Source organism: Amia ocellicauda, chromosome 9, assembly GCF_036373705.1.
Source record: "Amia ocellicauda isolate fAmiCal2 chromosome 9, fAmiCal2.hap1, whole genome shotgun sequence".
NCBI classification, from domain to species: domain Eukaryota; kingdom Metazoa; phylum Chordata; class Actinopteri; order Amiiformes; family Amiidae; genus Amia; species Amia ocellicauda.
This window is the reverse complement of record NC_089858.1, coordinates 3280476-3305478: the sequence shown is the minus strand read 5'-3', so window position 1 is coordinate 3305478 and position 25003 is coordinate 3280476. Positions and strand designations below refer to the sequence as shown.

The 25003-nt window shown below is 46.9% G+C and overlaps 1 protein-coding gene across 6 annotated transcripts in view; it reads left to right on the top strand.

Moving 5' to 3' along the window:
• Window positions 1-25003, top strand: part of LOC136758386 (ral guanine nucleotide dissociation stimulator) — a 70885-nt gene that overhangs the window by 27456 nt on the left and 18426 nt on the right. For 3 of the 6 annotated variants that reach the window (XR_010819965.1, XM_066712669.1, XM_066712667.1), the window contains exon 1: window positions 10318-10676. The exons of 2 other annotated variants lie outside the window; for them this stretch is intronic. Coding sequence is in view for 3 of the 4 variants with exons in the window: in XM_066712669.1 (XP_066568766.1) it covers window positions 10491-10676 (186 nt within the window). In the remaining variant the exon portion in view is untranslated. Of the gene's footprint in view, window positions 1-10317; window positions 10677-20405; window positions 20617-25003 lie in introns of those variants that run through there. One more of the 6 variants, XM_066712672.1, reaches the window with a different exon arrangement.

Sequence of the window (25003 nt, the reverse complement as noted above, 5' to 3'; positions counted from 1 at the left end):
TAAAACCTATCTTCTGCTTTCCATATTCTAATTACAAAGTTTTGTATACTTGTTGCTGTTTGACTGGTATCTATTATTATTTATTTCTTAGCAGACACCCTTATCTATTCACAATTATAAGGAAGAAAAAAGTGAAATCTGAATAATTTACTTGGTGTGATATTGTGAAACTTGAATTCAAAAACAGACTATCTATACAGTGTGTCCAGAGCTAGAACACTGTAATTGCAATGGTGGCTACTGCTGAATATAGTCCTCTGATATGGATTGCTCATTTAGGGGTGTCTTTATGGGGGATGGGGGAGAAAATAACAGAAGTACACAGGGATCCATGTGTTTTTGTATTCCCTGTAACTCTAATAGGCATCTGTGCTCTGTAGTAAATCCTTGCAACTTTGTAAATACTAGGCTCATGTCCTCCCATCCCCACCCTCCAAAATCCATTTGAGAACTCGCTTGTTTGCCCATAATATATTGGATTCAAATGTGTGGTGTTTCGCAAGCCCCGCTCCCTCCTCTCCAACACAGTGTGAATTTGTTTTAACCATTTCATTATTTAAAATGAATGCCTAAAATGGGTAAACACTCTCTTGAGCAAAAATACAAGAACTTTAAAAATGACTGTGAGAGGAATCGGCTGTATCTAGTGTGATCTAGTGCTGTTTTAAAAAAACAAAACTGTTTTGTTCAGAACAGGAAAATAAGTCAAAATATCTGTTAAAGCATACTGAGACCCAAAGCTGTCATCCCTAATTACTAACCCAATCCCTGAAGGTAATTTTGTACCTGAGAGAGGAGTCTACCAAATACAAAGCTGCCATCAATACTGTGTTTTTAAAATGTGTGACTGGTAGGCAGAAGACAGAAGATTGTGTTTCTCCATCAGAGTCTGAGAGCTCCAGGTGAACCGACGCTTGGCACAACAGCGTCAGGATGGCATGTGAGATGCAGTGCTTGCCAGCCGCTGCTCCCTGTCCCAGCGTCACTCGCGCTCTCCGACTCCCACATTCACCTTTGAAGGGTTTCCCCCCGCCGCTGCCCGAAAAGTCACTGTGGTTGCGTTCCAGCCATTTTGTCGCCCACAACTGAGGTTTAGATAACCTTCGTGGTTACCTGCGCAAACCATAGAGAAGCACCTCTTGAAAGCAGAGCCGTGTTATTTAGGCTTGCGGTTCATAGCTGACTGATTGGGGAGAGAATACTGTACCAAGATGTGTTTTGGTTATTGTGCTGGAAATAGTTTGACCGTGTATATTATTATGATGATCGTTCACCAGCGCCTCTTCAGTTACAGCTCAATGCCCGTGCTCGTGTGTGGGAGACCTGAGAAGACGCTGAGCACGCCCACTCTGCACTTCAAAGAGGCTAAGCATGGAAGTTCCCTAATGCAAGTTTACCCTTCGGATTCACCAGCAGTGTTTTGCACTTTTAATGTATTTTTACTATGGCTGGATGTCACTGGTTGTGCTGTGGTGTCCTGTGCTTTTAACATGCTTTTGCTCTTTACTACACTCTGCCATGAATAAACCATTTTCTACCACAGTACATATGCCGTAGAACTATTTATCATGGTATATCCGGTGGTCCAGTGCAGTAAAACACAGTGAAGACATGTTGAACCCGTAGTAAACCACCGTAAAACCCCAAAATCAAACCATTTAAAATCTTCAGGTGAATCTGCCAGGGTAAACCTGCATTAGGTACCGCACACGTTGAGCCGCCTCTGTAATCCCACAGCATTTTCAGAGACGCTGTGACTAAAATCAAACAATGTAGGAGTTTTCTCGTCAGCTTGTAATGGTTTATTAGAGTCATTAGAACCAAATCTCCAACCTCGGTCCGCCCCCCCCCGCTCTCACGGAAAAAAACTCCGCCGCACCCCCCATCCCACTCTCATGGAAGAAAACTGCCCCCCCTCACGCTCTCATGGGAGAAAAGTCCACCACACCCCTCCCCCAGCATCACCGTCAGGAATTATTTTGCCTGGGGCCCCCACATACCTTAGAATCGCCTCTGGTTCTGAGTTCTGAGTTCTGAGTTATCCCTCTAGTGGCAGGACTGCTCAATTTCCTAGCACAGATGACGGATCTACCATCCAAGAAGCAACCACTCTTCCCCCCTCCATGCTCCTCTCACTGAGTGATTCCCTGGTTTTAGATTTAAATCCAGACTTAAATGGTAAAGACATGCCTATTGTTTCCATTTTAATGGAAAATTACACATCTATTTTCTACCAGTGGTGGGGACTTCGATGTAGAAACGTTTTTTCTTTTTCTTTCTTTCTTTCTTTCTTTCTTTCTTTCTTTCAGACAGTAATTATATATACAGCATATGGGCTTGAGAGATTGTGAATCAACAAGGGCTTGATACGGATAGATGTCTATATAAACGGAAATGCACAGTTTTATTTGTTCTGTGATGCCATACAGAGCACAACAAAAGAGGGCCACTGAGTCAGAGGCAGTTCGTTCTGTATTATGGTTTCTCCTAGGACTGATAGTGTGGCGTTGTGTGTGAAAGTGTTCAGACACACCAGTGCTGCCAGTGTGTGGGATAGACCAGGGTGCATGCTGGGTCTTACGAGCCATTATTGATCATTTCCCCTCTACACAGAGAATGTCATTAAATTCAATTAAAGGAAATTAAATACAAAAGGAGATGTGTAATTAACACACACTGTTGTTCTGTAGTTCGGCAGCAGCTTCGGTGTCTCCCAGGCCCCCCACGAGACCCCAGATACCAAAGCCCTGCCCTTGGTGATTAGACAATGGCCTGGATTGGGCTGCTGACTCACTGGGTCCCAGCGGACCCCCGTACACTTGCTTTAATGTGTCGCTGAGTCACAGGAGGCCTGGCGATCAGTGATTTGGTGTCTGGGGGTCTCCAGGCTATATCAGAGCTCCGGCTGTTAATAGAACCTAATGGAGCTTAACTTCAAGCATGGAAGAGGATTAAATGCATTACACTGACCACTCCCCCCCCCCGCCCCTCCATGGCTACCCCCTCTCTCTCTCTCTCTCTCTCTCTCTCTCTCTATCTCTCTCATTACTTACTGCAGTTTATAAAAGAGAACAGTGATTTACACTGGATCCTCTGCTGATAAACGCTGTAAACAGGGCCCAGATGCGCACAAAGTCATGTCTTCAGGAAAGCCAGCCTGGGAAATAGAGATCTCTTGTGCGATCAGATCAGGAAATGCCAGCACTTGTCCACTGCACAAAACCTTGATTTGCAGCAGCAGCCCGAGGAGAAAAACAGCACGATGGGCTTGGCTTTTGCATTTCCCTCTGATTCTTAAAATGTGGAACATCTGGTGGGATGTTCAATTATGGGAAGTGACAGAGTAAAAAATACATATCTGTCATTAAGGCTTAACAATTAATTTCATACTTACTCCAGTTGAAAACTACATATCGGTATGTGGTTAAATAACACCCTCTAGCACTCCTTAGTATTTATTATTATTGTTTTTTAAGTGTTGTTCTTTCTATTCTTTGTACAAAACAATATTCCAAGATGGGAATCCTGTTCTTCTGAAGCATTTGGCCCTATTCTTCAAATGTCCAACGACGTTTCTCTTGTTTAGTTTCCTGCCATCATATAACCCTGCATTTATCAGGCCGCCACTGACAGGAGAGATGTGGAAGAGGCCACAGGATACATCTCAGGATAAAGCGAGCTCTAGGAATGAGGAACACTGAAATATATCTGGCTGTGTAATCTGGGTACAGTTTTCCAGCTGTCCCACTTTAGCCGGGGTTACTTTGGGAATCGGATCAGATCAATAAAGATTAGGTTGATGCCACAGGTGGGTGGGCAATGACTGGCAGTGGTGCCCATTCATCTGTACCCACCTCTAGGCCTGTATGACAGGAAGGCTATTGCACAGGAAAGATGCGAACTGAGATGAGCTCATCTGAGTGAGATCAGGAGAGCTGGGAAACCTCCCTCGAAAATGCCTGGAAAAAGTGTATGGATTGGATTTTGTTTTGTTTTGTTCCAGCATGTTCTTCTGCGCATCAGCCGGCCCAGGCTTTTCCTGCGGTGTGCGCCATGAGGCCGCACACAATGACAGCCTCCCGAAAGTATGCCAAAGAGGTACCTCGTCTTTCTCCGCGATTATGACATCATGGCTCCGGTCCAATTCCCTGCCGTGGCAACATAAAGGCCGGGAGTGTTGAGAGACTGGCACGGCGCTGGGGTGGGGGATGGAGACAATGGTGCAGAGCTTTTCCTGACATCACATCTTGACATTCTCCAGTCACACTGTCTGTAGCGTTGAGCACATTAGACATATAAAATCAGCCCTGGAGTTTTAATGGTGAGATCAGTTCTCTTCCTGGAGTGCTTTGGCTGAATATGGGTGATTACTTAACGTGCTTTTCGGATGACTGCGTGAATCAACAACTGACTGGTTGACTGCATTCAGAGTGAAATAATCGTCACCACGGACAAGCGGAGAACATACCTTGACCAGCAGGCCGAGTGTATGTAAATGTGACCAGGAACACCAGAGTCACCAAAAGGTCGCGCTGAAAAGGGCTCAATAGTGGGGACAGGAAACGGCAACTGTATCTGTCAATTCCGATGGTCGGATTTCCTGGCAACGTACTGTCGACCTGATAATGGATTTACCTATTCAAACACCTGCAACCTGATACCCATGTGGAGCTGAGAATCCAAATCTGTATAGAGCAGGGCTGTACTTTCAGTTTCTACCTCACCCAGATATGCAAGTAAGCAGGGTCTTGCAGATTCCATCAGAGCCTGGATGATGCATTCCCCATCCGTGTATCAGTGCGTCCAGGAACCGAGGGAAGTAAATGCCAGTAAGCCTCGCTGGCGATGAGGACAGAATGGGCCTGACGTGTCAGCTGGTTACCATTGTTGTTTATTGATTACCTCTGAAGCCCTGCATCATATCGTTTCCCATCGTGTGCACGAGAGCGCCCCACACTTTCAGAATCAAACTTCCAGAGACAGGCACAGGACAGAGGCCAATCAAAATAAACGGTCAAGCCATCGCCACAACATTTCTGCTTAGAATCTGTCACCATCACTCACCAACTGTGACTCTGTCATGTCCAAGCGAGTTTCAGGAATCTCCTCCAGTCTGGGGTGGCTGTCTGACTCAAAGCATCCGTTCCTTCGATGTGTGCAGATGCTCTTCCACTTGAATTTTCTACTCACAGGTTTGCAAGCCTCGTCCATATGGAGCGTTCTCAGAATAAACGGGGAGCCAACAAACAAAACCCACGAGTGAATCATAGATTGGCTATTTTATTACAAGGCACTGACAGTTAATCCATCCCAGATGTTTTTATTAGCGTCGTAGCAGCAGTGCGCCCTGTCTCTTAGGAAGCACCGAATCGGAATTAATTTGCTTGTTTACATCAGCTGGAGTACAGTGTGTAAAAGTCTCCCCCCATCAAAACAGCTGATGAGATTTAGGTTGATGACTGATTAACTGTAGTGCCCCTCTCTCTCGCTTCCTCTCACACACACACCTAGCCAGCTGTGAAAGCAAGTAAAATGGAAAGCAGAGAGAGAGAGGGAGGGAGGGAGAGAGCGCTGTTTAAAATGCAGACTTGCGGAGTTGCCATAGCAATGAGGGGATCGTGATTTCCTCTGATACCGCTCCACATTAGCTTTATTGGACTGTGGGACGCAAGCTGCTTTTTTTCAGCTCTTTTTAAAGTGCCATTCAAGTGTTGCCTTTAGTGTCGCCACCCCATCCCTCTGGCGCTGACCTTCAGTCTTGCATTTGACCGTCGCCCGCCTCTCTCTTTCTTTTTCTAGCCGTCAACGGGTATCACTTGTGTTCGGCACGCATCTGTGTTAGACAGGGAACGATACCTGGAGTCCTCTGTGGTGTCAGACCCGGGGTGACAGGCAGGCAGGCAGCATTGCTTCTGCGCGTCTTTGCCTCGATTAAGTCAGTCCCCTGCTGAGCCATAAAGCACGGTGGGTGGTGTGGGCCTCGCACTTACAGAGGACACTTCCTGGTTATTTATTGATCCCCCTGCTCTCCGCCCCATCCACTGCTCATGAATTTAAGTGCTCATCCAATTATATTCCGCCTGCCTGAGAGGGGGCATTGTTGTATGTAGTGGATCACGCTTTGCCCCCCCACCCAGGATAACCCTCATTACCGTGTGCTGTGGAACATGCCCTATAAAACTGTCGTCAAGCTGTGTGCATGGATTGCGTAGCTTTTTTTGTGTTGTTCTGTGTTTTACTACCTTGTACTTCCCGTTCTCCCACACCTCTGTTCCCCAGATCGAAACCAGACCAGCGCGTGTTGTGTATTTAATTAAAACATTATAAATACACAATAAAAACACACTTTTCCACAATTCAACAGATTCCAAAGCTCCAGATTTATAATGTGCACGGCAGAAATGGCATTATCTTTTCACCTGCCGCTACAGTCGGTGTTCTGCTGCACGTTGGGAAGGGGAGTGTCATGGTCATGGCTCGAGTGGCAGGTCACCTGAGGGGGTGGGGGGGGGTCTCGGCCTTCAGGGACGGCTTGCGCTTGCCAGCCTCGTGGTGACATCATAAACACACAGGGGCCTGCAGCTCTGTGATTGGTACTTAGGTGTGCAGTGACGTTCTCCCTCTTTTATTAAGGCGTGGAGGGGGTGAGCAGGAGCCTCGAATCAGAACTCACTACATGATCATGTGACTGCTTTGTGATGCACAGAGCAGCAGTGATACAATTACAACACATGCATGTGGCACGCTACCTTAAATGCACTTCTTAACCCACACTCACCTGCTCCCTACTGACTTACTCTTCTCCTTATTTGATCTGGATTTAGTCTTGTACTTTAAATGGCCGGAATTTGTAATTGTGCCTATTTTGAGTCCACTTCCAGAGCACCAATGCTGTACTGTCAACTACTCTTTAAACTGTCCCTGAACAGAATTATACACAGTGTTTATTTCATTTTACTCTTACCGGGACTAACATTGTATATTGTATGTTACTTTTCTTACTGTATTATTTGCTACATGTGTATACCCACCCCAGTTAACAGGGTCTGCTAAAAATCATCAACAATAATAATAATAATAATGAGCACAGCCATTTAAAAAGTAAGCACTTCATGCACAAATCCATAAGTATGCTGTTCAGCACCAAAGGATCGAATCTGCGTGGCGTACACGGCAGGCCCTGGCAGGCGATGTCAAATTATTATTTCTGCTTTGTTAAGTGAAGAGGAAACAATGACAGTATTGACAGCGCACCTTAAAAATCAATTTGAGGATGGCTAGAAACAATCTAAAAACAGGCGGGGTGGATCCATGTGGACATGGCTGTTGACAGTAATCAATTTGATCTGCGCCAGTTGCGTCTCGCACTGGGCAGCTGCTACACCAGCCTCTCGACCACCTGTGGAATGCAAACCATCGCAATACATTAATCTCCTCTAGTGTGGCACAACTGGTATCCGATCCTCTCAGGGATGGAGGGAGAGAGAGAGAGAGAGAGAGAGAGAGGAAGAAGCAGAAGATTGTATTGTTGGCAGTGAAACCCCAGGCTAGGACAGGTGCACGAGTGACCCAAAAGCAAGGGCAGCTCTCAATACGAGCCCCAGTGTGTGGTTGAAGTGCAGCCCCACTGAGCATCCATAATTACTATTGATCCCAGACAGGACTGACATTCTGGTTGACGCTTACTTGGTTATTATACGGATAAAAAGGAAATCCACTCAGTAAGGACATGTATTTCTTTTATTGTCTTCTGAAGTCAATTGTTTCTTTGCGAAACAGGTTCCATCAGAGCTCTAATTAAACACAAATGATCTCAGACAATAAAAAAGGATACAAGTTTTATGCTTGAGTGTTTTTTTTTGTAATATATACAGCTCTGGAAAAAAAGAAGAGAAGTTCAGAAATCAATGTTAAGTGGTCTCTTCTTTTTTTCCAGAGCTGTATAATTAGATTGGTTTTGAGACGTGGTATTCGAAGAGCAGCCTGATAGAAATCATCTGAGGCATTGCTCTGTCAGTTCTTAGGGACATGTTTCTATGACTAAAGTATCAGCACACATGTAACACACAAACCTTGGAGCAGTGGTCTCCAGCCCCCAGCCCAGGTCAACCCCAACCCAGCTGCACGTAGAAGTCACCGTGGATCACAGGTTTCTAAGGACCAGGAACACGTGTTAGTTATGGACGTCAGTTAGACGTGTCACCTGTGCAATTCAAGGTTCTCTGCTCCTGAGAGCTGAAGGGTATGTGCTGGTGTTCGTTCGCATGAAAAGCCTGTACGCCAATGAGAAAAGCACTGAAACCCGTGAACAGTAGGGGCCACTGTTGAGTAACGGGTTAAGCAAGCCAGGGGAGGCTATTTGTCTTTGTATTTGGAGGCAGTTCGGTGTAATTAGGAGCACTTTGTCAGTGTCACTTTGGAAAATCCCAGGACTGGATGACATGGTGTGCATTTTGGCTGTGCATTTGCGGGGGTGCAAATTTACTGGCATTAGTTCAGTGTCATTTTAAACCCTTATGAATCACCCAATCCCTCAATACTGCCCAGCTGCCCTCCAGGGAAACGGGGGAAATTCCTAGTCTCATTCCCATTCTCCTCTAATGGTTCACTTCTTCTTTTCAGTCCACCTAGGAAACATTGAAGTTAAATTCACATTAGATATGATGGGGCACAAAGAAGAAGCAAACTATTTCATTTCTCAAATTGAAAACAAAGGCTGCGATTCACAAAGCATTAGTGTGCCACTACCTTTTGCATTACTTCGGTGCTAATCCTCTCTGACTACAGTGCGGCCGTCTCCACAATATTGCGCTGTCGACCATATATCCCCGAGATGACTGGCGGGTGTCTCACTTGCAGGTAATGCTGGAATAAGTACCAGGCATTTCCCAATAATAACTTTGAAAACAAGTCTGGCCACTATAATCAAAGAGTCTGCCTGAACTTGTGGAATTATGCAACTCGCTGTGATTTCCCGCACACGGCGGTTAGGTAATAAATAACCGCCCCCCCGAGTCCCGGCAGGGTCATGCAGGTGCTGTGCTTTCAGTGGGAATGTTTTGTGCCGTCTATATTTGTTCTCCACAGGCCTTGATCTCTATATGCATTGTCAAGCAGCCGCTGGTTTGTTTTTTTCCCTCCCTCACTTCTTTGTCAAGGCCAGGTTTATTTTGACTGCCCTGACTGCTTGCAGATCTGCAGCTGTACTGACTGATAGATAGAGACTGTTTTAGTGGTTTGTTTTTTGTCAAAATCACCCTAAACAAAGTGTTAAATGTTATCCAAGCACTAGATTACAAATTATCTGAGGGAGAATCATTGATAGCATTGCAAAATGCCATAGTCTACCATGCAAAGAAGAATACATGTTTGTTTGTTTGTATGTATAATATATTGTGTGTATTCAATCCTCTGGCTGACTTTTATGCTAGCAAAGATCGCCACTGTTTTGCAGATGTATTTAGTGGTATTTAAGTTATTGAAGTAGTTTTATATAAATAGTAAAGAAACATTGACGCTGTAGTTAAAAGTCCAGGTAAAGGTGGCCATTCGTGTTTAGTGAGATGCTGGAGCAGGCCTGGGAGGCCGCTGTGTTGCTCTCTTCTGGGCGCATTGCTCCCTCGGCCAGCAGCCACGGCTGAAAATCACACTAAGAGAAAACACATGTGATGGAAAGGGACCATAAAACAGTCAAACCAGAGAGAGAGAGAGAGGAAACTTCAGCTTTCAGGATTAATCCTTCTAGATGTGTCTTATTATTATTTGCATTCAGTACAAATGCTGAAAAACATGGTACAGCAATCTAATTCGTTAATGTAAACTATACAGTGGGCTATCTTTTCATAATTTAACATTGCTTTGGTCTATGAAGACTTTTAAATGGTGCTGATTTTTCTGGATACCTATGTTTATGTTGTTGCTGTTTGTTTGGTGTACAAAAAGCCCTTTCCACGCTGTATAGTTGAATGAGCCAGTAACCCGGGTTGCCTTTGTTTACACGCAGACAAACACAAAGGCGTGACTTCGGGAGCTGCGGCGGATTCCCGTCCTTTCCACAGCGCTGCGCAGCCAACTGCATCAATTGCGCTGCGCGATTTCCAACTGCATCAATTGCGCTGCGCGATTTCCAACTGCATCAATTGCGCTGTTATTGCGCCGCGTCGGTGAGCGGACTTTGATCTCCCCCTCCCCGCTCCCGCTAGAATTACGTCATGGCTCCTCCACCGTGGGGGCGTGGCCACCATCAGAGCTGGGTGTGGCCAGCGAGCCTCTGTCTGCGCTCGAAACAAAGTAGCGAGAGAGAGAGAGAGAGAGAGAGAGAGAGAGAGAGAGAGAGGGAGAGAGAGAGAGAGAGAGGGGCAACAGGCGGCTCCGAGGAGGCAGCGCACACACCGGGCTGGATCTCTGTATTAAACCCCTCCGATTCGCACAGTCTGCCCATGGCGGAGACGCGCAGGACCGCGGGCTGCTGACACGCGTGTGGCGGACCCATGGTGAACCTCATGCAGTCCGAGCTGCAGCGCTTCCCCCCGGGCAGCCCCGATGTGATGTTCGATGCCAGCGCTTGGAGGATACGCAGCATCTGGGACGGGGTGAAGCTGGAGGTGGCCGGGGAGTCGAGCCCCGTGGTGCTGCACAGCTTCACCCAGCTGGACCCCGACCTGCCGCAGCTGGAGGTAAGAGGCGGCCGGGCGGGATGTCATGTGTGGGTGACACCGACTCCCCTACAGCCAGGTGTCAAGTGTTACTGTGTCTGTATTTGAGCGCGTTATTCAGTGCAGTGAGGTCCGCTCAGACACAATAATAGTGGATAGCAGGAAGTCCGCTTTCAATGCATTAGTATTATTTTATGGCAAGGAATCGCCCTGGCAGGTATGCATTTTCTGTGCTAGGGTGAGATAAGGATAAGATGGGTTTTCTTTTTGTTTCGCAGCTGGTAGGAGGTGGACACCAACAGGTTTGCCAATATCTGCACACCCATTATGCCGTGGGCGAAATGCGTCACTATGAATCAAACCGTTTTTCTTCAACTACTGTTTTGGTTTGTTTCTCATGCTGTCCCACGCCTTTGAATGATAGTTATTAAAAGCCTTAAACATGTAGGGCATGCCCCTGTAATTGATATCTTAACCCCTTAAATGTGAACAATTTATAGGTAGTAATAATAGGTAGCACAACCAAGATGTAGCTCAACAGGGGGAATCATTGAATGAAAAAGCACCAGAGGAGAATCTAGTGATTGAGAGGGGTTTTAATTAAATAGGGACATGGGGACAGATTGCAGTGCCAGTCACTGTTCAACTGTTAGTGTATTTCTGCTGAAAAAACAATAATGCCCATTCACGACTGAAACAAGCAGAAAATCTGATGTGGGCGCTCATTTCTTATTTTAGCCCATGTTGTTATCGACGGTTCAGTATCTGAGGGCATGAGGAGGAAAGCTTTGACAGAAAAGGAGAACTGTCAGGTCCAGGGGCGTTTCTTTGTCTTTGATGTGACATTATGTTCCTAATTAGGTCTGTCTGATTGAGTTAAGATGCTTCCAGCTGGAGAACGCAGAATGAATCCCGGGCATTGTGTCTGCCTGATCAGGGCTTGGGGGGCTACGAACACGGGGCGCTGGCAAACACAACTTAACCATGGACAGGGAGTCTCGCCGCCGCTGGGCTGCGCTGGGACTGTGTGACCTTTGGCGCGATAATGCCCGTCTCCGTTTCTCAGGGCTGCAGACAAAAGGCATTGTTGTATTATCATTGTGGGCTGTTTTCAGTTACAGCAGCCCTGCCTCCGGGTCCTGCATCGTCAGCTGTAGAGCAGTGAGTCAGCAGGTATCAGGTGCCGCGCCACCCTTCCACTGTCCTCCATCCCGATCTGAAAGACGAGACACTTGGCTGTTGAATAATGCGCTCTCTCTCATCCCAGCCCAGTGATCTCCTTCGCCCCAAGCCGCTTTCACACATCGAGGGCTGGCGAGATGCACAGAGCGGCCCCACACTTTGGGGTTTAAGCCCAATGACAAGAACTGTAATCGTCATGGGCAAAATGTTCTCCCAAACCAGAGCGTGCGTGATGGTAGCTCTGTGTCCTCAAGTTAACATCCATAGCTTCATTGATTTTACAATAGGAATAGTCATATGATGCAAGTCCATAGTGCTCTTAATCTTGTGTGAGCAACAGGGCAATAATGTGTGTGTGTGTTGACTGCACTGTGTGTAGCTGGGATTGTGAATCTTTCCTCGGACCCTGTGATTGCTCGGGAACACTGGGTCTGTATTCCAACCTCTCTGGGCGGAGCTGCCTCACCTTCTCAATGCAAAGGCCATTATTTGCAAGAAGGTTGGACTGGGATGAGCAAAGAGCCCATATCTCTGATCCTGAGCGATGATTTGAAGATCTGAAGAATGCTAATCAAACCTCTGTGTGTTAGTGTTTTCATTTAAACTCAAGCTCAGTTCCTCTTTGAATGAATGATTTAGTGATGCCCACAGACCCATCCAACTCTCCCTTTAGCTAAAAGTCCAGTTTTTTGCACTTTAGTCCATCCCGGATTGTTATGAAACTCACACGTAAGGATTTGTGCATCTAATCTCATTTAAGAAAAAATAAATAACGTCTTTTTAGTTACATTTAACAATCTACCCCCTTTCTCTTCGTCTGAAAATGTTTTGGTCCGGTTCCTCTGTAACTGACCTACAGTAGCTGATCTGTGTTGTGTTTCCATGCTGGTTAAACGTATCAAAACTATTACAAACAAATGTACACAATGTGAAACTGGCAGCACCACTGGCACTCGCTGGTAATTGGAAGTTTTTAAATCCTGATTATTCTCTGAACTGGATGTCATTTATACACAAGCTGAGAGGTATAGGAATGTTTTGAAAGGCTGCTCTGTGGTTGGCTGGTTTCTCATATATATTTATAATCCAATTAACATGGTATTTATTGGTCGGTGGTTCGAACGCGAGATTTTGGAGGGCCAGACGGCTGAAACAAACATCCTGTCATATGACTGGGTGAGTGTAAACCAGTTACAATATTGTTTAATAAGGAGCCTTTTGTGTCTTTGTTTTCCTAACTGAAACTAGGCTTAAAGCTGGGGAGTAAAATCTCTTCTCCCCCAGAAAACTTCCTCTCTCTGCTAGGATGCATTTGTTACACACTCCCCCCAAGCCTCAATACATCTAGGCAATATTTAAAACTTGAGCGGCCCATACCAGTGCTCGAGACCTCCCAGTCCGGTCCCCAGAGATCAGAAGGATCTGCACGCACGGTCCCCGGTCCTTCAGACAGGACATGGCTGTCCATAAAAAATCAATAGCCTCAATATAGTAATGGGGATAAATAATCTAATTTGTCTTGATTATGTAAAACCTTTTAAGATAAAATCAGGACAAGAGGGCAATTCATAAGAGCGAATGCAGGCCTTATTACAGCCCATCAAGGCTGTGTATAATGGCCTTTCGTTCGAGAATCTAATCAGCATTTACTACTCTTTGGAGCCTTAAGCATACTATCATTATTTGGCTTGTTATGAATTGGGAAAATCATATTCCGCATCTGTGTTGGCAAAAGTGTTCTGATGCTTTTATGTGACGCTGTATTATATTCTCACCGCAGGCATCTTATTGTAATAAACAAGTTCTTTCCAAAACGATTCCCAGTATTTACCTACAAAAAACGACTGTTCATATAATTCATTCTCAACAGGTTAGCGGATGGTTTGCTTTGATCTTCACCTGAAGAAAATAAACAGAAAAACAAGCCTTTTTTTCCTCTCTCTATACTATACTATAAAAGGGGAATCTTTTTTATGCAATCGTGTTGTAAAGGCCATTGCAGATCCCTTGTGCACTGGCAGAGCTCACTAACACACACCCCCATCCATAAATCTGATCCACTCTCCTCTAATCCCGAATTAAGGCCAATCGTCACTCTAATGCAGCCGCTCTCAGCTCAGATACTACTTCTGGTGCTTTTTGTGTGTCTGTGTGTTTATGTGTGTCTGTATGTGTTTGTCGGTCTGTGTGTGTAGCGACCCAGCGAGACTGGCACTGCTTTATCTAAACCCCTCTCCTATGTAGGGGGATGTGCCGACACTTCGAGAGGCTTCGAACCCGTGAACGCTGTGGCTTTGTTTTCACTCTCGCCCACCCGATCCTCAAGTGCCCTTTCCTTAAACCGTGCTTCGGATATTAATGCTCTGAGTGGCCGTTTGGCTGACGGCCGACGGCGGTGGTGGAGAGCCAGGCCTCACTGCTATTTTGGTTTGTTTGTTTGTTTGTCTCTCTTATCCTAACAAATCCCCTTCAGTTCCTCCTGCAGTTTCCTTCCCTGTCGGCTCTCCTGCCTCACACAACCTCGAGCGCAGCATGGTGGCACGCGATAGACTCCTACATTGTGTATCGACCGCTTAGTATCGCTTTAAAAATTAGAGAAACGGACAATGCTCCAGGCTCGTAGCTGCAGAGACGGAGTCAGTGCCACCAAGGTACGACTCCGAAATCAATTAAGAGAAAGTGAAGCGACCGTCCTTCGTCTCGGAGCGACAGCAGGAGGGCGGTCTCGGGGGGTGAGGGGGATCAGTGACCAGTTTGGATGGGCGAGATCCCCCAGGGACGCATTGATCGCTGCTCAGGTTTCCAGCTTTTTCGAGAACCTGATACTGTAACCCTTGGATCGGATGCGGTGCTGAACATGTGTTCCTCTGTCGGGAGGCCGTATCGCATGGCAGATTGGGGGGGGCGAAGTCTCTGCTACACACAAGCGCAATCGGCCCGTTATTCAGAGAGACCAGTAAACCCTTTTCACTCGATTCTAGCTGTACGAAAATAAATGGCGCTTTCTTTGGATGCAGCTAGTTAAGTAAGAATCAGAATCGGACATCATAACTTTAATATAAAGCAGCTTTCCATCTTCCTTCCAGCATTTCAGGGGTGCACACTGGAAATGAATAGGATTATGCAACTGCTAATTTAAACCCGGAGAATCTGTATTGGTCGTGAACAGTCCTCGGCTGAACCCAAGCCTCTGAGAGCACTGGAAACAGCCTGCATTGTTCTGCACTAAAGCTCTGAAAACAAAAGAAAACCGAGACGGGGAGGGAGCGGGCAGGGGAGGGGTAGCCATCGTGTTCATGTGGTTAATCTAATTGGGTCCAGGGGGTTAACCATTACGGCTGCTGAAGTGTTGAGCAACACGGTCCTCCAGAAACGCACAAGGATTGAAAGTCCTGTGTCCCAATAGTTGCTGGGACCTCAGTGGAAGTGTTGTTTAATTATTATTGTATTTTAATTAGTTTCTCCTTTCCGTGCTGCATAATAACACCTCCACATCGCTGGTCTCAGTCAGGGAACCTTTTTTGTTTTGTTTTGGTTTGTTTTTCTATCTTTTTTTGTGTCTCGGCCGTCGGAAGCCTGTATCTCTGTGTTGTAATTAGAGAAGCAGCTAATCTGCTGAGACAGGGGCCTCTTTTGTTCCGGTTCCTTTTCCAGCCGAGGGGAGAGCCGATTTTTCTTGGGGCGGGGGGGTGCAGCTCAGTTCGTTGGGCCTATTTTTATTGTAACATCTTGTTTTCATTTTCCCCAGTTCTCTTGTTGTTGGTTTTCTCCACAGTTTCTCTGTGGCTTTGAGTGTGGGATTTTGAGGAGGGGGCTGTGGAGAGACACCCTGCCTTTATTATCTTTGCAGGCTGTATATTATTCTTTCAGATTCCTGCGTGAGGAAAAATAAGAGCACGGCAGGCAGGCGTGAACGAGAGAAGCAGATTCTGAGCTGGAAATGCCTTTTTCCTCGTCCCTGCGCGACCTGTTGCATAAACCAGATCAGTCCGCCCCGCGTTGACCATAAAGCGCAGACCGAGAGCCGGTCAGCACTGTGGAGGGGCGCTCCATAACCCAGTCTTCGCTTCTTCCTGCCCTGCTCGGCGTGGCCAGCTTTTGGAATGACTTGGAAAGTGACTCATTAATATGAACACTGACCTCAGCTGCTCCTTGTCTTTCGGGGCAGATTTACAACCCCTTTCTTTACACAGTTGTTTTTGCAAGCTCTGGAAAACCTCCACCCCGCACATTAGCTTGACTTTGGGACACAGCTTTTTTTCCTGGTACTAGACAAGAAAACCTGCAAACTGGCCTTTTCTAGAGTGGTTTAAAAACACTCCCTGCTAAAATCTTTGAAGTTGCCACAAATGCTAGTCCTGACAATGGGACATTTTAAGCCTCCGCTCAGTGTAGTTCAGATCTCGGGCAGGGGGGTGGGGGGAAATGAGAGCCATGGACTGAAGTAGCGCCACGCCCCAGATTTAAACCAGGGTTTGCATTTCCTTCAGTAGGTTTTGCATTTGCCTTTGCATTTACGTTGTAGGCTCTCACTCTGAAAAGCTGATGTGGTTTGATTTATGCTGTAGCTAAAAGTTTGGGGTGAAGGTGCTTTTGGTCAGATGGCAGAAATGTAAGAGGATGATGGTGGGTGACACACTGTCATGACCCCCCCGAGCTCTGACCCAAGATGTGCTCAGACCCACTACATTCTAATGACCCAAACCAGAGCTGGAGTCGATCCATTGTCACCAACACCAAGGGCGGGACCCCGTCTCCTCTGACCTTGATCTCGAATACAGAGTCCTCACTGTGGTCCCACTGAGGGCCACGCTGAGGAGCGGGGTGGGGGGGGTGGGAATCAATCTGTGGATCCTTTGCGATCCCAGAGCGTTATCCCAAAGGGAGAAACGGACAAGTCCCTGATGTCTTCCAGCATGCGCTCACTAGGTTTTATTTAAAGCGAGCTCCAGTGTTCTGTTCCTCTGTTACTGGGATCTTTTGGCTGCCGGCTGTGAGTTCCTCAGCCTGCCAGGTCCAGCGCTGACGGCTCTCCGGTGCTTGGCTCTAACCACTTGACAGCGTGGCTCTTGGAAGGAGGCAGCTGGTCAGCTTGGTGCAGCTAGTCAACGCAAATGCACCCACCCCCATGCATACACACAGACACACATGCTGATGGTGTGTGTGTATACTGGTCGTGTGAAGAAGCGGACGACTTTTTGACTGATTACTAGAGATCATTAAACCTCTTAGTGGGGTCCCATGGGGCGAGCAGCCATTTAAACTCCTAGCAGCAGTGACTCACACTGCCAGGCACAGCCGCCAACCCCCACCCTCCCTACACACACACACTTCTTACTCTTTCCTCTGTAATGCCTTCCTCCCCACAAAGGCAAGTCACAATCAAGGCAGATACAAACTCGGCAGGCCTCGAGCCGCTTGTCTCATTAATCCCCCGATGTGGGATTCATCTGTCAAGGTCTGGCCCGTTATTGATCACATTGACAAGTGAGCAAAAGTGGCTCATGCAGCCCGGGGGGCTCGGGATGAAACGTGTCACTGGTAACGTCAAACTCGTTCACTTAGCGGCATCTTTCCAGAGAGCCCAGATCGCTCTGTCGGGTGTCGTTTCGATTTATAGGAAACTCGCACAATAAAAGGTTCTGCTCTGATCGGTTTGCAAATCCTGACCTGTACCCTGACGAGCAGCCATTCACAGACTCCAGGTGACAGACTCAGACTCGGGACGCTGGGTGTTTCCTCTTTCCGGTGTGCTGCCAGGTGTGTGTGTGTGGCGCTGCTGTATTTATACCCTGCAGAGCCTCTTTCTCGGCGAGGATGCCAGCACTAGTGAGAACCAATGATTCTCGGGCTCCCCCCCCGGTCATTGTCGCTGTGGGAAGTCACGGGTGGCCCACAGCTGCGTTGACCTCACTTCCCGGCGGACGCGGCGCAGAGAGGAGGAAGCGGCCCTCGGCAGAAGGAGAGCCGAAGTAGCTTCAACAGCCATTGTGTGCGGAGGAAGCTGAGCCCGGGAAAAAGCAGAGGGCAGTGGGTCGTTAGTTGGGCAACGAGGCACTGCTCGATCAGCAATTTTTTCCACGCGTTGGCGCGCTCCCCATCCCGGCTCCGTGGTGTTCAGCTGCGGCTTCTGGAAAAGCTTGCTGGGATGATGACAGCGTCGTCCTCTGACCAAACAAGCAAGCTGACTCGACCGACGGGCTTTGCTTATGTGAAGCACTGCACTCGCCGTGACAGCACTGTGAGATCAGGCTGGGACGGGGGAGGGAGCAGTTAAAGGTGGTTGTGGTGGTGTAGGGGGCGGAGGATTTGGGGTTAGTTGGGCTTTTATGACCTCCTCTGAAGCAGGATTAGTACTCCCAGCAACTGGTGAGAATTCGAGCCTGTTCTCTAACAACATCTACCCACCGTATAATTAAACCCCTCGGGACGTTCATCTACAGATTTGATTTTCAAAAGGTTGCGTGAAAAAAAGATGGTCAAGGAGTGCTCTTTCAAGTCCGGTTCATTCAACTGAGTCACATCATATATCCGTGTAAAGGACTGCACGATCCACTTAGGCATTACTGTTACTGTCTGAGTCCCATCCAGCACGTCTGTGTAAGATCTTGAGCCTGTTTTTCCGCAGTTCATCAGAGGGGAAAACATATATTTGTGTGCCTGCTGTACTGTGTGGCTAATAATAGCTAATAATGGGTGGTTTTCTGGTAAACCAACTGACACCGAAAGAGGCAACACAATCCATATAGACACCATCCTTTATTTTGATCCAGCTTCACAGAATTCTTGATTTTATGCGTTTATCGATAGTGTTAAGATGTGAGCATTTCTCACTCGCTGTCTGTACATTCAGGGCTGGTTGGCAACCCTCTTTTTGGAGAGTGTCCCCAGCCCCCAGGCCTGGAGAATACAGACCACTTTAAATCGCTATCTTGAAAGGACAACCACAGGAGCCACCACAGGCTGAGAAAAACAAAGCCTGGGGCTTTCTTACAAGAAAAACAAAAGAAAAGTCCCAACCACTATGATGGTGGGTTGTTGTTGTTTTGAGAGTGTGTTCTTTGAAGAAAAGAAGCAAGGTTTGCCGATCACTTCTGGTCATTTAAGCCTTTCTGTGTTATTAAGCGCTGTTCCCGTTTAAGAATCCAAATGCAAACGGCACTTATGACTCATGCATCAAAAGAAAAGGAAAATCATAATCTGTGATCCGCTACTTCTACAAAGTCTGTATAGCAATGCAGCTAATCAGAAAATCTGACCTACTTTAATTATTTTCATGTGCTGGTATGAGTATCCCTGCCCTGCGCTGTTGTTCGAGACACAGATGGGGATCTTGTTCATTTGCCTGTGATCGTGGCGTAAATGGTACCGGGTCGAGTGGAGTGGGCACCCCACTGTGAGGAGTAGCGGAAACTGTACTACGGGTTTTCGCCAGCCTGGACTGGAATCTGTGAATCAGCAGGCATGTGTGAAGGGCGCACACGCTTTGTACTTTATTTCTGACTTTATCCACTGCTGTTCGTTTAACAGCGCCTTCAGAAAAAAGTCTTGCTGAGGTGTCGACGGCATTGGACACGGAACAGCGTGGCCCTGGGGCCGGCCTTGAACATGTTTGTCCGCTGTGGGATCGGAGCAACAGGAAGAGATCTGTGTTAACATCATACAGGAAACTTCCTTCAGCTGCCTGTAGTCTAAACAGAGGAGCGGTCAATCTCCCCACAGCCGAGGAGAAACGCTACCGATGACCGACCGGGGAATCGGTTTCAGAGGAGTAGATGGGAATGTGCATTGAAGTGAAGATACACTTGGTAAAATCGGTGAAAGGTCACCTTGTTCTGAGGCGAAGTTCTGCAAGATCTTTTCCCTACTTTACACACAATCCAGCCTTTTAGATGTGACAGTAGGTCCTCATGGATACAGAGAAGAAATACTGAAAAGGCTATTGCCCAACATTGCTTAAAAATCCTTACTTATGGAATAACTGTGTTTGAAGCCCCGAATTACAAAACACAGCTTAACTTGACTTTACTACCCTTTTTTAATTAACCTTTTAAGTGTATTATTATTAAGGAAACTCCAGATGTTTCTAGAATGTAAGCCCATCTAGTTTTGAGTTCTTTATTGATTATTCATTCATTTGTTTTATGTGTTTTGCGAACACTGAAGATGTGTTGTATCTCACTCTCTCCCTGTTTGAGAGGCTCGGTCGATTGACATGTCATTAGTTACTCATTAATACTGGAGCCGATTTCACTGTGTACTATAAACAGCCTAATTTCCTGCTCCTAGAAATGTCTGTTTGATCTTTTCTTTGATATCTGTTAATTTGGTTTGTTGTTGTTGTCCTGGTGTGCAGACTGAAAGTGCAGCAATCGTCTAGGGCTTTTGCTTGGATCCTGCTTTTGCTTTTGGAAGAAAGTTGGATGAAGTGAATTATTTTTACGATGTCAAGATTTTATCACACAGTGATGCAACTCAATCCCCTCCAGTTAACCTTTTCTCGTTGCCAACAGCCTGTCAGTGAAGGTGTGTGTTTGTATTGGTTGCGACTATGTGTGACCCTGTGTGTGTGTGTGTGTCTGTCCTGGGTTGATTGATCCTTGCAGTCAGCAGAGAAAAGACAAACAGTTGATACTGAAAACAGCCCTCAAAGTACAAAGTTTAGGCAACATCTGGGAGCGCCGCAGATAGGCGCCTGCAGACCTGGCCTCTCAGAGTGGGACGCCACTGACAGCGGCCCCTGCAGAGATTCTCTCGGTCGCTCTCGTCTTGAATGGCAGTGAGTACAGAACCGATTCTTCCTTTGTCAAATCGACCACAATTACTCCCTTCAAGAGTAGTGGTCGTAGAGTAGTAGTCATAGTGGTTTACTTGGTCAATAGTAGGCAACAGTAAAGTCCAGCAGTTGTTGTTTTTTTTGCTCCCGATCAGACCTTGCTGTGAGTCGGCTTTGTGTGCTGAGCAGGGCTGTCGGGGGGTGATTGATACGCTTCATGCTTTATAACGCTTGCATTAGAAGTGCACAGTAAACGCAGTGCCTGTCCCGCGCTTTGAAGCACCTTCCTCTGTTACCCTCGTGCTGTGTCCTGGGGGTTTCTTCTCCCGCCCTCCCACAGTCCCCGGCCTGGTTTTGGCGCCTCTGAAATCATGCCCATGTTTTCAAAGCCTCTCCTTCACTTTGCCTCGCTCTGGGATCCGACCACCACTCAGCCCGTGCACGTTGGCTCGCACAAGCTTGTTATTGCAGCTGGGCTTCCATCCCGTCCTACCGGATCGTGCCGGGCCTGCCTGTGGTCTCCCGTGACTCGGTCGGGCTGATTTCCAGTCGTTCCGTGCCAAGTCTGTGTGTAATTCCCCTTTCAATTCAGTTCAGTTCTGATTACAGGGGCTCTGTTATGGCAGTGGCTTAAATAATTGGCCTTGGAGATTGGAAGTGGTCTGAAAAAAGTGAATTGGAATTGGAAAGAGCTGAATTGACCCCCATCCTGCCCTGTAGGCCTCGTCTCCCCTCTGGACCTGTGTGAAAATGCTCTTGGTCCTTCTGGTGAAACAAGGCCTGCCAGCACAGTTGGTGTGTGGAGTTTAAGGGGACCCAGAAAAGGTAGTCCATTGAGGACCGTGTCGGGCTGACGGGGGTTACAGAAGCGTCCCCTTCGCAGCCTCGGACAACTGTGAGTGTCAGCTGAATACTGCCCTACAAAGGGGTCTCTTTCACACAGTGTGCCAGGGCTGCCAGGAACTGCATTTAGGGGCCTGTAATCCTGGACTTTCCCCTTCCTCAGAGGGCACCGTGCCTTAAATCTCACAACTGCAGCTCTCGGCCCACGCACAGATCAACACACACACACACGCACCTTCCTGTGATATCAGCCGTACCCTACCCAGCTCAGAACAATCCCGCTTGCTTACAAAGAAATCCCCCATACCACTCCCCCACCACATCCAGGCGTTTGTTTATTTCCTGTTGCTGCGTGGGCTGGCATGCTGGGAGATAAGCTCCCTTAAACCTCTCTCCAGCCCCGGTCTCCGAGCTCGGGAATGTCGACGGATGAATACAAAATAACTCCACAGGCTTCTGGAGTCCCAGGTCTTGAGGTTTGGAATTTAGGCCCAATTAACATGGATGCCTGGGAGATTACTGGCCAGGTCTCCAGAGTGCCCGAGCCGTGAGTCACGGACTGGGACTGGAGACGAGACATTCCAACACGATCATTAATGGGCAGTTAGTTGTATATTTTAAATTATCATTTTAATTTTGTCCCCATCAAATTGAAAAGGATTCTATTCATTCTCTGTGCTGTGTTCTGTTCATCCCAAGGCAGTTTTCCTCAGTTGCTAAGGTTGTGTTAGTCTAGGAATGGCAGTGCTCGAAATGGTATTTTCCCTGTGGTTTTATACAGATATAAAAACACATTTTGGGGGCTCTATTTGTTTATTTTGGAGTACAGGAGATCTCTGGGAAAGGTTGGTAAACAAGAGCTGGAGTCAGATTTCTCACGCCTTGCATTGTCAAACCACCGGCTCACCAAGACAAGAGACTCCTCTGTTGTGCTTCCTCGTGTCGCCAGCTCTTTGTTTCTGTATTGATCTGCTGGTCTGAGCCAGGCTCCCACTCGGTGGCTTATCGGCGTGTGTTTTGGGAGAGTGTGTGTGCCTATGAGGGCCCGGTATCTCTGCGACACAGCCGGCTCTACAGACCGATCAGCAGAAAGGAAAGGAGGATTCACCCTCCCTGCTCATTCGCTCCTCTCTCTCCCTGTGGCTTGATCTTCTCCTGCATGGGAGATCTTGTCAGTTTTAAAGAATGCTACCACGGCGCAGGATACAGTCACTGTATTCAAACCAGTGTGATCTTGTTTGATCTCTGTTTGCTCTGCCCTGATTGTGTTGTTCACTGTGAGGTGTGGAGGGGTGATGGGGACTTTTCCTCCTCAGCTACAGGTGCAAGAGCACAGGTTCCTGAGACTGACCTGAGAACAAGTTCATTCTCCTTTGATATGTTAGATTTGCAAAGTGAAGGATTTCTTTATATGGGAAACACACAAGTCTTGCTAATTTCCTGTCCTGAAAGTACCATATCAAACTCATAAAAAAAAAAAAACACGACAACAAAAGAAAAGATGCTGATCTGATCTATATTTGCATGAACGCTCTTGTGTGCCATCAAGACTAGGCAAGAAGGAACTCGACTGATCTCCACACGGCGCTCACACCCCCATAAGCAGCACTCGATGGCTCACGTACACCGCAGAGGTGCGAAGTGTGCGGCCCGGGCGTATTTTATGCGTGTGTCATATAGGATATGGTGTGATGACTTTGACCTGCTTGTTTAAGTGCCGGTCTACTGAGGCAGAATGAGGGCACACACGTCTCGGATACCGGCCATTGTTTCCACTCTTTAAAGAGGACAGGGGCATGGGGGGAGGAAATGACTTCGAATGCTTCATCAAATGGGCTCCAATTCTCTATTGTGTGTCCAAGACTGTAGGCTGTTTTTCAGTTTTTCCTCTGCTTTGGGTTTCAGGTTTAATTAAGTGTACCAAGGCCGCTGGGAGGGTTGTGTGGAATCTCATCACTCGCCAGTACAAACACAGAGATGGTTTAGACCGAGAAAACTCTGTGCTTTACTACACTCTACCATGAATAAACCACGGTAAACAGGCTTCCAGAATATCCATCCTGGTATAGCATGGTGTTCCTGTGGTCCAGTGTAGTAAAGCACAGTGCAGGCGTTCACCAGGGAAGTACAGTACCGTGAAGAACTGGAAATGTGCCTCTAGGCCATAAACTGAGCTGAATGAAGTTTCCCTGTAATGCAAGATAAGATCAAAAGGAAGGTGGCACAACGGGGGTGGCTGGCATTTTTTTCCTACATACGTGTCCTTCCGCATGCGTGATGGTCCGTGGCAGTTGATTCTAGGAAACTGAGAAATTCTTACCAAAGGGAGTCGGTGTTAGTAACAGGCGTGTGTGCAATGAGTAACAGTCAGAGACTTGCGCTGTCTCCACACCCTCTCTATCTGCATCCCCAGCTCTCTCTCTCTCTCTTTCCTTCTCTCTCAGCTTCTGCTGTTCTCTGGGAGTTTCCTCTGTCACCACAGCAACTCTCAAAACAGGCTTGCAAGTCGGCCTGGTGCCAAAGTGTGGTCGGCCCAGGGTATATTTTTGCTTCTAAATGCAGTAAACTTGTGATTCTAATTTGAAGCTGACAGTGGCGTTACTGTGTAATTCCATCTTTGTTTTAGTTTTCTCTCTCTCCAGTTTTCTCTTTCATTTTGTTACCATTTGATGCTTGAACGCATGCACTTTTTGATTGTGTGTTTTTGAAGCGTTCATTACTGACAACCTTGCATACTAACTGAACCCCAGCTTTTTATCTTCTTATCCATGAACAGTAATGGCCCAAATGCATTCCTCTCAAGTCGGTGACATTAAAGATTTTAAAAGGGGTTCGATACAGCATTAATCTATTAACTGGTTATGATTGAGCCTACTATTTCACATATTTTCAATTATAATATAATATATAGCAGATAATAATAACAAATCAAATTCAACTAATTATTTTACTCCTTTATTAACATTGGTTTCCTAAAGATTGTTGTTGTTGTTGTTATTATTATTATTATGCCTGAAATGTCACCGCTCTTTGTGTCGACTGTCCATGTAGCAGGTTTTATTCATCGTAACCCTCACCGTAATCACGAAAAACGCAGCCACCCTGACAGTGGAGCCCTTATTTTGGGCCGCCTGTCTCATCTTCTCAGACCTCGGGGCAGAGAGTATCACGCCCCCCCTGCCCCCCGTGCAGCAAAGCGGATTATGTGTGTAACGCACGGGGCTGTTTTCAAGACACGGTCTCCATTCGGCACTTCCCGAAAACGACTGAGAAAAGTGCCTCCCGCGGGCCCCTTCAGTCCATGAATCTGCTGAAACAAATCCTCCCCTAATTTGGAGCCAGAATTCCCCTGTCTATTCAATTATACAGGATGGAAATAAAAGAGTGGGATTGGCAAAAAAGTTAAAAAAAAAAAAAAAGTCAAAGCCAATTACATGACAAAACCGGAGAAAGACATTTCTCTCTCGCACACACTCACTCTCACGCACACACACACACACACACACACTCTCACTCTCACTCACACACACACACACACACGCACTCA